General features: G+C 38.7%; 1 protein-coding gene across 1 annotated transcript in view; it reads right to left on the bottom strand.

Annotated features, from left to right (window-relative positions):
• Nucleotides 1–738: 738 nt before the first annotated feature.
• The window catches only part of SPCS2 (signal peptidase complex subunit 2), a 28,445-nt gene continuing 10,676 nt past the window's right edge, over nucleotides 739–18,507 (bottom strand). Inside the window, exons 2-5 of the mRNA XM_008061517.1 lie at nucleotides 12,376–12,459; nucleotides 11,505–11,665; nucleotides 9,093–9,227; nucleotides 739–1,617 (exon numbers count right to left, since the gene is read on the bottom strand). Coding sequence (XP_008059708.1) covers nucleotides 1,431–1,617; nucleotides 9,093–9,227; nucleotides 11,505–11,665; nucleotides 12,376–12,459 — 567 coding nt within the window. The 3' untranslated portion in view covers nucleotides 739–1,430. The remainder of the gene's footprint in view (nucleotides 1,618–9,092; nucleotides 9,228–11,504; nucleotides 11,666–12,375; nucleotides 12,460–18,507) is intronic.

Genomic DNA, 18,507 nt, shown 5'->3' with positions numbered 1-18,507 from the left:
AACAGAGTGAGACCCCAATCCCCACCCCCAAAAGATGACTATACATTTTCAAAAGCTTTAAGTAGCACATTAAAAAAAAAAAAAAGAGGAAACTAGAAGCCCAGAGAATTCTGTGACTCACCCAAATCTTACAGGACTAAGAGTACAGAATTCAAGGCTTCAACTTCCTGTTTTCCCACTGTGTGGTGCCAGATAGGGCAACATTTCCAAGTCAAACAGGAAATGAGGGAAAGTAATTTCTTACAAGCTGTGTAGCGTTGGGTACAGGCTCAGCTGGAACTACACTTTTGCAAAGCTGGAGGGACAATATTCCTAAAGCCCAAAACACCTAGGCAAGCACCCAGGTCTTCTCTGACCACCGTGGGAAAACACTGAAGATGCTGCTGTTCTGTCTCAGACTACCCAGGTGTAAGTGGTCTAAGTCCCAGTTTTATCACTAGCTATGTGACAATTATTCAATTTTTGTGTCTCATTTTCCTCATCTGTAAAATGGAGATAATAGTAGTACTTCTTAGGACTGTTGTGAACATTACTAAGTTAATATATGTAAAGTACTTGAAACACTCCTGGCACAAAGAGAGTTACTATTGTTATCACAGGAAAGCTAAGAGTTCCTCAGCTACAGGTTCTCAGGGGCCTCTGAGAAGTAGAACAGCCTAAAAAATGAAAGGAACCTATAGTAGTAAAACATTAACATTTGCTGCTCTGTTCCTTCCATCAATACTATGACTCCATTTATTCACATCTTCTTTCCTTTTATTGAAAAAAACTTTAGAAAATGGCAGTTAATAAAGGGCAAACAAATCAACAGGAATATACTAGTGGAAAACAGACAATATAAAACTAAAAATGCCACTGGCTTCTTTAATTGGTTAAGAGCACAAAATGTAACAGGCAGAAGGTCTGTTTTAATCAAATTTAAAAGCTGTGTTTTTTTTTTAAATTCTCCTCAAGTCAGATATATACACACCACACAAATGGTGCGTGAAGGAAAGGTATCATACACAAGAAGTTGTATCCTGAATTCTTTAGGAAAACAGTTGTTGAAATAGGAATTAACACAGTTAACAACAGGTTAACAATCTTTAAAAATCGAGTCTTCAAATGCTGCATGGCACAAAGCTACATGGTATAAAGTACTGCTAGGTACAAAGGAAAAATGTACAGCTTTTAGCAAAAATGCTTTTCTAGAAAAGCAAATGAAAACAATGCAATCAGCAGACCAGGGAGGCTACAGCTACAATCAGAGCTACAACTTCTCATATCTGTGCTAGAAAATCCTATTTTCCAGAATAGACTAAAATTTCAGGACAAAACTAGGACATTTTAAACATTTCTTACTTTACTCATTTTAAGTTCTCTGTTTCTTCCCCCCACCCACTCGATAATTCAGCATGATCCGGCAGAATGAGGGCTGCTTTTAGAAATGGTTATTTTATTTTTCTTTCTGTGGCAAGACTGTCATGGAGCCTGGAGATTTCAGGCTCGTATGCATCCATGACCAGTGTCCCACTGTGGTCAAAAAACTTAGCAATGGACTTGGTGAACTCAGCTTCCCGCTGCTGCTTTGTTCTCCCACTGATGTAGGTCAGCTTCAAGGTATATTTGTCATCAAACCTAAGCATGGGGACAAAGATAACAGATAAAAAAACAAACAGAGATTCAACTGGTAATAATACAGCATCACGTGTTTCCAAAGAACAGAAATAAGTTGGGCACTGGTGATACAAGAAACACACATATCCTTTATCAAACAAGCAAACAACCCAGGGCCCCAACTGCCTTCAAGATACTAGCTCTGATTCCTAAGTGTTGATACATCTTCCCTGATTTAATCAGTGTGTACCTCCTTTACCTTGTGGTAGACTGTTATGCTATACGGACCAACTTCTCTCACCTCTGGACTTTGTAGTTGCCATGCTACAGGGGTCTTCCTAGTAGTCTCTCCTCTCCTATCTCATCTCACTAGTTCCAATTGCTAACACTATACTTGGGCATATACTCTTCTGGGAAAGCCTTCCCAAACCCTCCCAATCTGTGTCAGGCGTGTCTCCTTTGTCTTCCACAGTACCATCAGTCAATATTCAACTCAAATATTGACTACCTATTATATGCCAGATCTAATAATAGGCTCCTATGCTATAAATACAATTATCTATCTACTTACATGATGAATAAATGAAGAGCCCTTGCTTTCAAGGATGCTCCTCAATTCCAGGCTGCCTAGTCCTTGCATTCTGTAATCAATTTATCTCAGGTTCTACTCTGATCCCAGTTCAAGGATGCCAATTGCTTTACTACATGAACTCCAGAAATTCCTTAGCTATACTATATTTTAAGGTACCCTGAAGGCCGTTACTATTTCCACCTACTCAAGTGGGCTTAATGGCACTAATTTCTGGTAAGCTGACATCCTCTCCTTCCTTGTTTCTATTTCCATTTATGAGGACAGTCTCTGGATTGTCAAACTAGTATTATCTTTTAGGTGAAGCAATTTCTTGAGCCTCTATTTCTCCATGTTTAAAGTAGGAAAAACTTCCACTTACTTTTGGCATTACTGCCATGGTTAACATGGCTTCTACCATTAATTAGCACAAAACAAAACAAAACAAAACAAGTATCATAGCTCCTCAATAAATTGTTGGTCTAAACAATATCTTCCAACTTGGGTAGCTAGCAGTGAAAGTTACTGAACTATTTTCAACATCTCAAAAGGTTTTCTCAAGCCTTTTGACCAACTGCTGCTCATTTACATCACAGTAATTTGTGGACTTCTGGATCCGGTTTTATTGACAGTTACATGGCTTTGGTAGCAAAATGTGATTTGATGGGTGATGACTTTATGAATTTTATTTTTGAGTCAGGGAATTGCTCTGTCACCCAGGCCACCAGTGCACTGGTACATATTAGCTCACTGCAGCTCTGACCCCTAGGCTCAAGTGATCCTCCTGCCTCAGCCTTCTATGTAACTGGGACTACAGGTACATGCCACCATGCCCGGCCAATTTTTAGAATTTTTGTAGAGAGGCTGGGTGCAGTGGCTTATACCTGTCATCCTAGCACTTTGAGAGGTGCAGGTGGGAGGACTGCTTAAGCCTAGGAGTTCAAGACCAGCCTATGCAATATAGTGAGGCCTCATCTCCACAAGAAGTCAAAAAATTAGCTGAGTGTGGTAGTACATGCTTATAGTCCCAGCTACTTTTGAGGTTGAGACAGAGGGACACCTGAGCCCAGGAGGTCAAAACTGCAGTGAGTTGTGATTGTTGTCACTGCATTAAAAGTGTGCGGGGCAGGGTAAGACCCTGACTCAAAAAAAAAAATTGTAGAGAAAGGGTCTTGAAATGTTGCCCAGGTCGGTCTCAAACTCTTGGCCTCAAGTGACCCTTCTGCCTTGGCCTCCCAAAGTGCTGAGATTACAGGTGTGAGCCACCATGCCCCCAGTCTGATGTATTTTGGAAACATTCATTAATTCCAATATTCACTGAGTTCCACCTACATGTGCCAGGCGTTTTAGATGCTAAGAATATACAGCAGTGAACACAATACAAGTGTGTGCCTTTTGGAACTTTCCTTTTAGTGTGTGTGAGAGAACAGACAGTATAAAAAAATAAGATGTACTTTTGAATACAGGAAACACTTCACTAAGCAGATGTTTGAGCAGAACCTTACAGAAGGTGAGAAAAGCTATCTGGAAATAGAATATTCTAGGCAGAGAGAGCAGCAAGTGCAAAGGCCCTGAGGCAAGAACATGCCTGGAACATTTGAAGAATAAAAAGTGGGCCAATGTGAACAGAATGAAATGGAAAAGAACAAGAGCCAGAGAAGATGAGGAGCATGTCTGCATATGCATATGGAATGTACAGAATAGATATGTATGAACTTCTAAGACATCCTTAGAATTTAGTTTTTTTCTCTCAGTGAGAGTTTTGAGCAAAGAACTGAGCGGATGTGACTTACACTTCAAAAGGATCACTTTGCTTGCTGTACTGGGAATAGATCATGGGGAGGGAGAGCAGCTACAGTGGTCTACTAGAACATTACTATAGTAACCTAAGTGAGAAAGAATGGCAGCAGTGAAGATGGCAAATGGTCAGACACTATATCTAGAGGATAGAGCTAACAGGATTTGTTGACAGACTAGAGAAAGGACTGAGAGAGAGGAGTCAAAATGATTTTAGAGTTCTCTAAGAATGGTATTATGATCTGTTGAGAAGGGGAAACATGGGGGAAGAGCAGGTTTGGATAAGGGACAGAAGAGTTAGGTTTTAGACATGTTAACTTTGAGATGCCTACTGGAATCCAATGGGTATCAAGTAAAAAGCTGGGATACATCTGGAGTTCAAAGAGGTCTAGAACAAAAATACAGATTTAGAGATCTTTGCCACATAGAACTGAAAGTCTATGTAAGATTTCATCTAACAAGTGAATATAGAGAAACAGTTCCAGAAACAAGCCCTGGTAATATCTCAGGTTTAGATAAATGGGAGATGAAGGATCACAAGGAGACTGAGGGACACACATTAAGGTAAAAGTAAATTAGAAAAATATGGTATCCTAGAAGCCTAGTTTAAAAAAAAAACATTACAAGGAGAAAGTAAGGAGAAAGTAAGAAAGAAAGTGCTGCTGACAGTCAAGCAAGAGCAGGAAGGAGAAGTGAAGCACAGATCCAAGTGATAAGAGAAACAGGGAGAAGAGCAATGAAAAGACTGTGAAGTGTATGGGGAAAGAAAATAGCTTTTTTTAGTGGGGAGAAATTACGATATGCCTGTATGTCAGAAGGAATGATCCAGGAGAGAGGGAAACAGCAAGTAAATGAGAAGGGATAGAATCCAGTGGACCAAGGGAAGGAAAGTTTTCAACAGGACTTGGAAAGAGGACAGAGCATGATGAGTACTGTGCGTAGATGAGTTGTGATGGGAGACTTCTGATGGCTTCTATCTTCTCAATGACAAACAAAAACTGAGAGTAAAGATTGAAAAGGAGCCATAGGAGGTTTGAGGCCAGAGGAGAAGACATAAAAGATCCTTCAGGACAGAAAGAGAGTAACAACTACAGAAATGCCCTGGAATCTAAGCCAGGTAAAGAGGAAGTGAAATAATGAAATAACGAAGATGGAAAGTGAAAAGGTGGTAGGCTCAATGGAATATAGATGCCACTGGGGCTGAAGAACTGTTGGGATGAGAGAGCTAGAAGGGGATAAATTAGAAAACAGGAAGCAATGGTCAGAGAGTGGGATACTTAAAAACAGAAATTAATGAAGACAACTTGTTAGTAATAGCATGTCCATGGAAATAAGTGTTTGAGACATGATAGAAGCCAGGGGCAGCGAGACCTCGTCTCCACAATAAATCAAAAAATTAGCCGGGCGTGGTAGTGCATGCCTGTAATTCCGGCTACTCGGAAGGCTGAGGCGGAAGGATCGCTGGAGCCCGGCAGGTCAAAGCTGTGGTGGCCGGAAGTGGCCACTGCACTCTAGTCTGGGCGACAGAGTGAGACTCCAACTCAAAAAAAAAAAAAAGACATGATACAAGACAAGGTAATTGGAGGAAGGAAGTAAAACTGAGAGGCAAGGCACTAGAATCATCATCTATGTGGATACGGCAATCATCAAGACTTATGAAAGCAATATATTAGAGAGTGTGCCAATGAGCCAGGAGCTATCTTCAAAAGAGTGGGTCTGTGTTCACCTGCAATGACGAGAAACAGAAGTGGCAAAATGTGATAAAATACATTCATACTGTGAGTTTTAGGAAGGAGGATAAACTGTAAGCAGCAAAGTGGAGCAAAGGAGAGACCTACCTCCATCTGTAGTACTAGGGTAATGATGGCTTTGAGAGAAACATTGGCTACTACTTGTAGTCTGCAGGGGAAACCTTAGGGGTGGTCAGATTTTACTTATAGCAAGAAAGAAAAGAGAATGTCTAGAGAAAAGGCTAGGTTATGGGGGATTTTGTGGATGGCTGACTATGACAGGCAGAGACTAGTTAAGAGGCCAAAGCTGCAGCACAGCTCAGGTAGGCTCCAATCATTCACATAACAAAGCTTTCTACACACCTAAGCTATGCAAGCCCCAAGGCTATGTCTAGGGACCCAGGAGTAAATGAGACAGTCCCTGCTTGGGCATCTAGTGTATAGTGAATGGCAAAGTAGTTTCCTCTTTGAAAGAGGAAGTGGCCTAAGAGGAGACACAGACAAGTAAATAATTATATGTCTGTGACCAGGGGTAACAGAGGCAAGCATAAAATGGTTTTAAGAATACCTACACATACCTAATCTAGACTAAGGTATGTCAGGGAGAGCATCTTAGTGGAGATGACAAGTAGGAGGAATTAGCCAGGTTACAGCAAGCTAGAGAGAATATGTTTAACAGAACAGGAATTTGTCTTTCTACACATGGCAAAAAAAAGAAAGAATAAATAGGGTTACTGGGAAACCTGATAGCTTACCAACCTGCAAATTCCACAAAACTGCTAGAGTAAGAATATGTGTTTTGGGAGGGGCATGGAAGAAAGCTGGAGATGTCACAGTAGGATGAATGTTATAAGGCTTCATATACTGAATGAGTTTAGACTATATACGGAATGTATTGGGCAGCCACAGGATCAAAGACTTTTTTATTTTTAGAGATAAGATTCTTGCTCTGTCACCCAGGCTGGAGTACAGTGGCGTGATCATAGCTCACTATTAACCTTGAACTTCTGGGCTCAAATGATCCTCTTGTCACAGTTTTCCTGAACAGCCAAAATTACAGGCGTGTGCAACCATGTCTGCCTAATTAAGAAAATTTTTTTTGCAGAAGGCTGGGTGTGGTGGCACACGCCTGCAATCCCAACTCTTTAGGAGGCAGAGGGATTGCTTAAGCCTAGGAGTTTGAGACCAGCCTAGGCAACACGGTGAGACCTCATCTCTATAAAAAATAGAAAAATAAGTTGAGTGTGGTAGTGCAATGCCTGTACTCCCAGCTGCTGTGGAAGGATAACCTGAGCCCAGAAGGTTGGGGTTGCAGCAAACTGTGATACATTTCCACTGCACTCCATCCTGGGTGACAGAGTGAGACCCTGACTCAAATAATGATAATAAAAATAAATTTTTTTAGAGATAGAATCTTGCTATGTTGCCCAGGCTAGTCTTGAACTCCTTGGCCTCAAGCAATCCTCCCACCTCAGCCATCGAAAGTGCTGGGATTATAGGCATGAGCCACTATACCATGTCAGGCTAGAATGGAAGACTTTTTATACAAAGGAGTCATGTAGCTTGTGGTAAATTTGTACACGGCAACTGGTAGTCTGAAATCTTTCACTGCAATTTCCATGTGACCTGGCAGCTATGGAATGAGACATCAGAATCAGGTACTATTAAACTACTAAGTTACTCTCCAAGGTGGGGAAGGGAGAAGACATGGAGGAAAAGGAGGGGAGTGACAATACTAGGGTAATAAACATAGGAGAAGAATTACTACTTCATGTGATAACTCTCTTTAATTGTTTGAGTAATTGCCAGACTGTTTCCCAAAGTGTCTGTACCATTTTACAGTCCCATTAGCAGTGTGTGAGGGTTCTGGTTTTTCCATATTCCCTGCTGATTTTTACCAACTGCGATATTGTTGGTGGAGGGGAAGTATGAGCATTGTACTGATCACACAACAACATAGATGAACCTTGAAAACATCACACTAGCCTGAGCCCGTGGGTCTGAGACTCGCCTGGGCAACTTGGTGAAACCTCATCTCTACAATAAATCAAAAAATTAGCTTGGCGTGGTAGTGCACGCCTGTAATTCCAGTTACTTGGAAGGCTGAGGCGGAAGGATCGCTGGAGCCCCAGCAGGTCGAGGCTGTAGTGGCCGGGAGTGGCCACTGCACTCCAGTCTGGACAACAGAGGGAGACTCCAACTCAAAAAAAAGAAAAAAATCACACTAATTCAAAGAAGCTAGTTATAAGAGATCACATATCGTATGATTTCATTCATATGAAATGCCCATAAAAGGGAAGTCTATATACAGAGAAAGCAGATTAGTGGTTGCTTAGGGTCAGGAGAAATGGGAGGACACAAAAGGGTAGAGTTTCTCTTTGAGGCAATAAAAATGTTCTAAAATTGACTGTGGTAATGGTTGTAAATATCTGTAAATACACTGGAAACCACTGAACTATACACTTAAATGAGTGAATTGTATGGTAAGTGAATTATATCTCAATAAAGTTAAAAAAATTTTAAAAGCCAGAATGAAAATAATGAAATAAAAATGTTGCTAGGTTTTAGAATTCTGTACCTCTGCTTCAGTGGCCTGGTGGAAGATGCAGATTTATGATGGCTGAGGCCAAAGAGCAGCTAGTGGTCCTGCCAGGCAATAAGCAAGAACTTAGCTGCAACATTAGATTGAAGGCCTGCTCCCGTCCTCACAGGCATATCCACAAGATGGCGATGAGAAGTTGTACGGCATTAATGCTACACTTACCTTCGTTATGAATAATTGTACTTACAATCTGGGGGTCTACTATGCACTAGGAAGTACACCACATATTTTTAGGATAGGAAATAAACATGAAATCTGGGCTCAAATTTGGGCTGGAATCCTGTTCTACCACTTTTGAGTTGTATGACCCTAGAAGAATTTAACCTTTCGGGCCTGTATTCTTATCTATAAAATGGGTATTCTTAGGTGTAAATGAGATAACACATTTAGCACAACACCCTATCTAGGGTAAATGCTCAATAAACACTTGCTATTATTATAACTGGTATATTTTACCTTTCCAACGACTCTAGGAGTCATTTTTGACCCCACTAAAGCTCAGAAAATTTACATAATTTACCACAAGTTACAAAGCTAGATAGAAACTGAGCTGGAATGTGAAGTCAGTTCTGGGTAATTACAAAGCACTTGTGTGTCAGCTACACAGTTATATCCGCTACTGGTCAGAAGGCTCTGGATTATGCTTTTTGTGAGTTGCCCAGTGCACTGCTCAAGAGATTATTGACTGCATTCATGGAGTGCAGCTGGAATAAAGAAGACACAGAATGATAATGGGGTTTCTTCAAAGACAATTGGCCTCAGGCCTTTGGCTTTGAAGAATCTGTGAGGATGGTCATACCTTTTAAGACTGGAGGACAACTGCCAAACATCATCAGGGTCCATTCCTGTAGGATCTTTTCTGTGGGCCACAAGAAAGATGCTCTTCTCCTTATATGAGGTATAAATGGTCAAAATCCCCATCATCACAAAATAGGTTCAAATAAAGTTAAGGAGAAAACACACATACAAACAAAAGAGAAGTAACAAATATTGACAAGCAAGAGCTATGAAAACTTTCATAATCACAGTCCTAAGGAATTTACTCAGTTTTGGCTTCCTGCAAAAACAATGAAAATTTAGCTATTTCATTTTCATCCTTATCTTTATGTACCAAAATAAGCAAGTTCTCTTCGGTTAATTCTCCAAACATCTCAAAAAAGAAAGAAAGAAAAAGGTACAGAGCATAAACCAGTTTTCATCTTTATGTTCAGGGACAATATGTACAAGAAGGTATCTAGCTTGTTAAAATTTTGTTATAATGATGCTAATTTTTTTTGGATGTGGAGTCTCACTCTGTTGCTCAGACTGGAGTGCAGTAGCACACTCACAGCTGCCCCAGCATCGAATTGCTGGGCTCTGGTGATCTTTCCGCCTCAGCCTCCCAAGTAGCTGGAACTACAGGCGCCCCTACTACGCCCAGCTAATTTTTTATTTATTGTAGAGAGGTCTCACCAGGTTGCCCAGGCTGGTCTCGAACCCGTGGGCTCAGGCAATTTGCTCACCTCGGCCTCCCAAAATGCTGGGATTACAGGTTGAGTCACTGAGCCTAGCCGATGATTATTTTTTAATACAAAACACAACTAATGATCACAGCGGACTTGACCATGTTCTACTGATTTCAAAGGTCATCAGAAAAGTGACCCATTTTACTGTAAGAAAAATTACTTCCTATATATTTATAGATTTATTATTATATTTAGTTTTTGACAGTATTAATTACTTACAGTGTGCCAGAAACTGGCATAAGAGCTTTGTGTACAATGTTTCACTTAAATTTTATGATCCGGAGACAGGAAAGTACAGAGCAAAGTGTATAGACTTTGGAGCAAGGCAATTATTGATATGAATTCTGGCCTTTAACCAGCATCATCAAGACAAATTACTTTCTTCCTCAAGTCTTAGTATTCTCACCTCTTAAATGGGCATAATACTGACTATTTAGAATTATCATGTGGTATAGAGATATATATGTCTCTCTTCCATCTAGGATACAGAAGACTTTATAATGGTAGTCACTATTATTATAAACAAAATTGACATAATTATAAAAATAAGAAGCTCTTGTTTTATTAAGCAAATATAACCAAATTAAGTACTATCAAGGTAGTTCTCTTGGGAGGCCATATATTTCTAATAATGTTCCTGTCATTTTCAAACCTCTTTGGCATTCCCCTGGGAACTCTCCAGAATCTATGGTATATTATTCTTTTGAACTACCTTAATGTCAAAAACTCATACTGGGATGAAGATGATTACTGCAAGGAGTCACGGATCACTTGGTGCCACTTCTGGGGACTATGATTTGGAACCAATTTGGATAATACCATTTTTGACCAGGACCTGCTTTATTACAGATTTGCTAACTGCTTCTGAAATTTTAAAAATATTCCAGCTAGTGGCAACATTAAAAACAGTAAACTGCCCATTAAAATAATTTGTTTTAAACAACCAATATATAATAATAGCAATAGCATAATAAAAGTTCTTTGTATTCAACTTCTTGAATAATTAAACGGGGTAGGCAACAATCATATTCCACATTTATCATAAAAAGTAGAGGGGAGAGGAAACTATCTCATATCAAATACAATATAAAATCTCTCATTTAATATTTATGGTAATTCTGAGTGTGTATTTACTATATTTATACATGAGAAGCATTCAAACAGTTTAAAAAAAATTAAGTTCTTACTGGCACAAGATCAAACACCTTGGATCTCAAACTCCACCTTGGTTCTCTAGCTCCAAAATAAGTTCTTAATTCCACTCTAATACAAGGTACATCTATACCCCTTGCTCAGTATCTCCTAGTCCAGATTTGAATCTCCAAAATTTGATCCTTTCCTAACATCCTGGAAACAGTGGCCTGAAGCAGCCTGGTCTAATAATGGAAAGAGTTCTGGGCTAGAAATGAGAAAAGCTGGGTCTCACTAATTACTGTGTGTTTTGCTATTAAGTGCTCATATTAGGACAATATCCTCAATATTAACAACTAAAATAAATTCCAAATAAAATAACCATATTAAACCTAAAATAACAATGTCAGTCAGTATATAAATTTACAAATACAGCTCAAAATGTTGAATTCTAACATTAGTGGACCCTAATATGAAAGTTTGTTTTGTTCTATTTTGCCGAAAGCAGGGAGGAGTATCAGTAGATTTTTTTAAAATAGTGACTAGAAACAAACTTGTGCATAAATAAAGGATATGATATAACACACAAAGCTAAAACGGGTTTTGACTCTGGAAAGGGATGCATATAATCCCAGATCAAAGCCACTATGGCAAAGAAACAGGAGATCGTACAGATGGTGAGGCGACCGTCAATTAGACCAAAATTCTCCACATACTTATATTTTTCCAGAAGTACCTGGTGAAAAGAACAAAGAATCAAGCTAATAGAAATCCTCCTAGTACCTGCTTTTAAAAAAAAATTTCCAGATTATAACAAATTTTAAAAACTGTTCATTTTTTCTCATAGCTAAAATTTTCTTTTCCTTTTACAAATGGAGAGATGACTAATAATGAATAAAGTAACGTGTATCTTCCCTCAGTTTTCTGTGCTTTAGGTTAATTAATCTCAAAAACAATAAATTACCAGGTTTTTGAGATACCTAGAATTTATAGTTTGATATTATTTTCCCCTACTTATTCTGTGAGAATGTTAGAAACATCTTTCTGGTTTAATTTCTTTTTCGTTTTTGAGTCAGTCTCACTGTTGCCCAGTTGGAGTGCAGTGGCACAATCACGGCTATAGTAGCCTTGACCATCTGGCCTCAGGTGATCCTTCCAAGTAGCTGGGACCATGGGAACATGCCACCACAGCGAGTTAGTTTTTTGATTTATTATAGAGATGAGGTATTGCCATGTTGCCCAGGCTAGTCTTGAACTCCTGGGTTCAGGCAATCCTCTTACCTCAGCCTCCCAACATGATGCAATTACAGGCGTGAGCCACTGCACCCAGCTGGCTCAATTTCTAACAGTGAAAACTAAGGTCACTCCAAGTTACAGAAGAAAAAGATCCTCCAGGAGAGGGACCATCAGCTATACATCCTAACAGATGCTTCCTCAAGAAAGTACCTTTTTGGCAGAATCATCCAGAGAGTTTTTCACAGCTGATCCATCCCACTTGTCAATTTTTACAGGTTTATCATCTATTTTCCACTGTAAAACAAATAAAAGAGTGGTGTAATAAAAAACCTGGCATCTTACTGAAAGTAAAACGAACTACTTAAGAAAATTCTCAAGTATACATAACATTTACTCTGTCTTCTGATGTTGGAGATACTAAAAGACAAAACAATTATAAATGAGGTTCATGGAGACCAGGTCACTAGAATCAGGTGGTACTCATGTAATGCCAGTCTTCATGCAGAAGTCAACATAAAATCTCCAAGTCCAGAACCAGAACACTTCTGTGGGCTGCAGAGACTGAACTCACACATCCCACCCTCATTTTACCCAAATGTGAACACAGAAAAGAACTCTTTTTGTTCACCTGTTCATTCTGTGACCACAAAACGCAAAAAAAATATAGATACATGAATTTATAGACACTAGCAAAAAAGTGGACGGTATCCTTTAATACATCTTTGTCAGCTAACAATTTTTATATTTTACCAGCATGTCTTGAGTTTAAAAAGACAGTAAATTCAGTATAGTCTGTTGGTACAAATGCTACATTTTCAATTACAAACCAAGTCCCAGACAAAGTCCCATAATCAGTTAGGCGAACAAACTCTGCTTCAGTTTTCCTTACCTATAGAGGTTTAATAAATTTTCCAAACACTGCTATTGAGGCAAGTGATTCTCTCACACAACACTGATAGAAGTTCAAAATGTAACAAAATCTACAAATGTTAATTTAGTACCCTGAATTCAACTTCCCACTTTTGGGAATTTTTCTATAACTGCATGCACATGAAATAATACACAAGGGTACTCACTGTAGCATTGCTTGCAACAGTAAAAACAAACAAACAAAACCTGAAGGCATCCCAGGTAGTCATTTATAAGGGACTGGTTAAACAAACTATGGTACATCCAGAATCATGTAATGATAAAGCAACATGGGTAGGAGTGAGACCCCTCAATGTGTGCCTTTAAAAATGTTCAACCATGTGAATGTATCTCACAGTAAACTTTTTCTCAAGTGCAAGTGATTAAATGAATGTAGTTTAAGTGGAACAGAGTGCTACAAATAATCTGATAAACCTGCCTTTTATAGATCATAATGGTCAACTCTTAATTTTTAAATTTATTTTTAAATTTTTGTAGAGATATGGTCTCACTATATTACCCAGGCTGGTCTCAAACTCCTGGCCTCAAGCAATCCATCTGCCTCAGCCTCCCAAAGTGCTGGAATTACAGGCATCAGCCACCATGCCTGGCTCCAACATTTAATTTTTTAGATAGCGTGAACAAATATTGTATTTCATAAAAATTACAAACCAGCAGACAATTCAAAATTCAGTTGGATTTAGAATAAATTATTTTACTGAAAAACAGAGTACATTATATTTATTTTTCTGAATGTTCACAAGTCCAAAGATAATGTATATAAGAAATAAAGAGATGATGGTGATATGTGCCTATAGACCCAGCTACTTGGGCAGCTGAGGCAGGAGGAGTTTAAGTCCAACCCGGACAACATAGCAAGATCTCGTCTCCAAAATAAACAAATATAATGAAATGGATTAAAAAAATAACTGAGAAGATTTTATTTTGGAGTGTCTCATTCTCACTCAGACGAGAGTGCAGTGGCATGATCTGATGACCCCTCCCTCCTTAGCCTCTTGAGTAGCTGAGGTTACAGGTATATGCCATCATGTATGGCTAATTTTTTTGACATTCTATAGAGATGAGACCTTGCTATGTTGCCCAGGGTGGTCTTGAACTCCTGGGATCAAGCAGTCTTCCTGCTGTGGCCTAACAAAGTGCTGGGATCACAGGTGTGAGTCACTACACCCAGCTTGAAAAGATATTAAAGGTTCACAGAAATATAACAACTTTTTTTTTGCCTTACTGATTCTACACTATTATACCAAAAACTGTTTTGCGAAGTTCACTGGGAGAAAAAACATGAACTAAAAACAGTCATACTTAATGTGATTAAAAGTCAATCAAGTTTTTTCCTGTTGGTGCCTTATAAAAACAAGATTTTTCTTCAAGAGAATTTCTTATGGCAGCATGTTGCAATATTCTCAAAGACTACAAATCAAACATGACATCTAATTTGAAAGACACAAATTGAACCAAGAAGAAATTAGAGCCAAAGAGCTCATTTATACCATCAAGTAAATCCCATTTTGATAAAAGCAGCAAAAGGAAGAACTGTAGCAGCAAACCCACAGTAGAATTTGAATTATTTGTGAAATAAAGTCATAATAGTCATTTAAAAATTACAATCATTCAAAAAAAGAAAAATAATATTCTCAGAGACCTAGCCACACCTCACTGCCTGCAGTACATCACACAAAGTTCTTTTTATAATTCAGAGGATAATTTCCTATCAATTTTGGGGGATAAAATGCAGAAGCAGCCCTTACAGAATGTGCTGAAATAGCCTCAGCTCTAACTTCCCTGCCTGGTACCTAGAGGCAATCTATAGTAAATGGAACAGAAACATTTCCAGCGAATTATATAATTACAAGAAAGGTTATAATTTGGCTTTTGAACAGCTAGGAACATCATCCATTTTGTATGCTTAAAAAACATTAGACCATTCAAAGTAAACAGTATCTCTGCTATAGTACAAAGAACCATCTGGAAAAAGGGGTTGATATTAAGTGCTTATTTTTCTGATTGTTGTTTCCCATCATTCTCAAAAACTGCTTATCAACTCAAATGTATGCCACTCTTCATGTTCTTGCTCCTGAAATTTAGGGTACTTTGGAAGTTATCTTTTGTCCCTCACTCTAGTCTCCCTCAACATGAAGTGAAAATTGCTTTCCTTCTGTAATAAAAAGAAAGCAAAGGTTAGTTTCTTTTATGTAGGACTTCATAGCATAAAACACAAAGAAAAGTAGTGTGCAGAAAAGAGTGAACATGACTGAAATTGCCATCTTTAGCAAGGCCTGCTTGCATGGTTGGCCTTTGGCTAGAATCTAGCAAGTTGGCTGGTAAAGTTTCCTATAGACATAAAACTTCCCCTCAATGATAAGAGTGGCTTATTTTGCCTTGTATAAATAATGTGATTTATGCCGAACACTTTGCCTTCTGAAAGTGTGTAAAAACATACAGGAAATTATTTATCCTGCCAGTATCTGAAATTTCAAGATGATATCCCTTACACACGTCAATTTTCATCCACTGTGAAACTGCTAGTGCTACTAGTAAGCACTAAACAGACCCTCAATTCAAAACCAACGTCTTCAGATTAGAAAACTGGGGTTCAGAGATGTTAAGTGCCATAAAACTAGTAAGTGACAAGGAACAAAATTCCTTAGGGTTAACTTACATATGCAGACAAATGCACTTTTTTCCTTACCTAGTGATATGAATCCTTATTATCCAGGTAAGTACAGAGTCAGATTACTTGCATTTTAATCCTCACTTTTGCACTCAACACCTGGAAGATATTGGGCAAATAATCTAACTTCTTTAAAGCCTTAGTTCGCTCAATCATAAAATGATGGTAAAAGTATCTATTTCACAGGTTGGTATGAGGATTAAATACTGCAATTACAATACACAGCACAGTGCCTGGTACCCAGCAAGTACTTACTAAACATTAGTTACTGCTGTTGCTATTAATTATGTAAACCTATATGATATACTGCATCATGGTTAGCTGACTGTACGTACTGTCTCCCTCACTAGGAAACATACATGTTTTCGTATTCTCAGGGCCAGAAACTTATAGTATCAACAGCTAATTTTTAAAAAATGTCTGATCCCTTATAAAGAAAAAAAAAAGGAAAGTAAAAGATTTTTGAAATGTTAACTTCTAATTTAAGTTTAGTAAAGGTGGACATGGCTAAAGTTACCTCACTTGGTTTTTGTCCACAGAATTTAAGGGATGAAGGGAAGGCAGAAGGTATAATCATAACTACCATTTCTTGAGTACATAATGTACACTTCATATTGTGCTTAGTAATTTATATACACTAACTCATTTAATCCTCACAATACTATTAGGTAAGGACAGTTACAATCCGCCTTTTACAGGTAACGCTAAGGGTTTAAAAAGCTTGCCAAAGGTGAAAGCTAGAAAATGGTTAAGCCAAGACTGAATCAGGCTTTTAGGACTTCAAACCCCACACTCTCTTACTGTTTCACACTGCTTTCCATAAAGTATGAGGAAAGTATTATTAGCCAACAAAAACAAAAGAACAGGGAGCAAAAAGATCCCTGAAGTGACAGCCATACAATGTATCTTGATTCATAACAAGATCTACTTAATAATATAAAAAATCTTTTTAAAAAAGGATTTTAATCTTGGATACGTCCTCAAAACCTACAGGATATCAAAAATTTTGAACTTCCCATGCCCCTCAATTTAAAACTAATTGCAATTTGGTTGAAAATAGAGCTTCAAAAAGTACTATTTTAAAGAAATCACCTCCCTGTACTACCCACAGAAGAGACAAAACAGTTTTTATCAGACCAGCATACCTGATGCCAGAGCTGGATGGCTAACCAGTTCACAGGAAATAGGGATTTGATGGCTTTGATAGACCATTACAAAGACTGATCTCAGTTATGATTCTCAACTGTAATATTTGAATAACAAAAAGTTCTACAAAGTATTTCACTGTAGATATGGCATCAAGAACTCCATATATATATTATTATTATTATTTTTGACCCAGAGTCTCACTCTGTCACCCAGGAGTGCAATGGAACAATCATGGCTCACTGCATGATTGATGGCTGATTGACTTCCTGGACTCAAGAGGTTCTTCTGCCTCTGTTTCCCTGTAGCTGGTACTATAGGCACGTACCAGCATGCCTGGCTAATTTTTAAATTTTTTGTGGATGATGTCTTGCTATGCTGCCTAGACTTGTCTCAAACTCTTGGGCTCAAGCAATCCTCCTACCTTAGCCTCCCAAAGTGCTGACATTACAGGTGTGAGCCACTGTGCCCGGCTAAGAACTCAATTTTTGAAGCGCTTAAGAAGGATATTAAACACAGTCTAGGTGTGAAGGGTATGTAATCCATGCAGGAAGGCATTTTCCAAATTAACTGATTTGAGGATTACAGCCTTCTATTCCTCATTCATCTCTAGATTTAAAGGGATAGAGTGGGATCCAAAAAAAGTAAAAAATTCTTGGTCATTAGGACATGCCTAGCAAGAAAAAAAAATTATCCTGAGTATAACTCAACATAAACACCTTCCATTTTCTTAGTAACAGTGAAAATTATGCAGTGACACCAGAGACTTGGTGGATCGCTTCATAAAATATCTTAGCTCAACAAGAAACAAATGATTTCTTAATTCACACAAGAGGGATAAAGAATACCAGGGGTGAGAGTGGTGTCAATGGAAGGACCCTGGTTCTGATTTAAAATGGAGATGGTTCTAAGAAAAACTAATAAACTTTTTCTCTTCCTCCTTTGTTCTATCTCACTTTAGAAAGTAGATAAAAGCTGCAAGGGGAAAAAGTAGTAGGACATGAGGCACATAAGGGAAACTGTATCCTAGATGGCATTGTTACTAGGCTAAAGAATATGAACTTTGGCCAGGTGCAGTGGCTCACGCCTGTAATCCTAGCACTTTGGAGGCCCAGGTGGGAGGATTGCATGAGCCCAGGAGTTCGAGACCAGCCTAGACAACAGTCTGACCCTGGAGGATTGCTTGAGCCCAGGAGTTCAAGTCTGTAGTGAGCTAAGATGGTGTGGCTGCACTACAACCTGAGCAACAGAGACTGTCTCTAATAAACAAACAAAAACCTTGAACTTTATTCTGAGGCAGGCAATGTAGAATATTTTAAGCAAGTGAATAACAATCAAATTTATACTTTTCTAAAAGTCATTTTAGTGGCAACCTGGCAGATGATCTGGAGGGGAGTAAAACCAGAGATACACAAGTCAAATGGGGCCTGATGTAAGTGCAGAGCCTGAATGCTCAATAGAGCAGCAGTAGAGGGATGGAAAGGGAATATACCTGAGGTAAAAATGGCAGGACTCTGTGACAGACTAGTAATAAGGAAGATGAAAGAAGAGGGGGAGAGGGAGGAAAGAGGGGGAGAAAGGGAGGGAAGAGAGAG

Source organism: Carlito syrichta, unplaced genomic scaffold (genome assembly GCF_000164805.1).
Source record: "Carlito syrichta isolate Samal-C Ts95f unplaced genomic scaffold, Tarsius_syrichta-2.0.1 Scaffold305304, whole genome shotgun sequence".
NCBI classification, from domain to species: domain Eukaryota; kingdom Metazoa; phylum Chordata; class Mammalia; order Primates; family Tarsiidae; genus Carlito; species Carlito syrichta.
The sequence above is the reverse complement of the archived record's forward strand: the minus strand, read 5'-3'. Positions and strand labels throughout refer to the sequence as shown.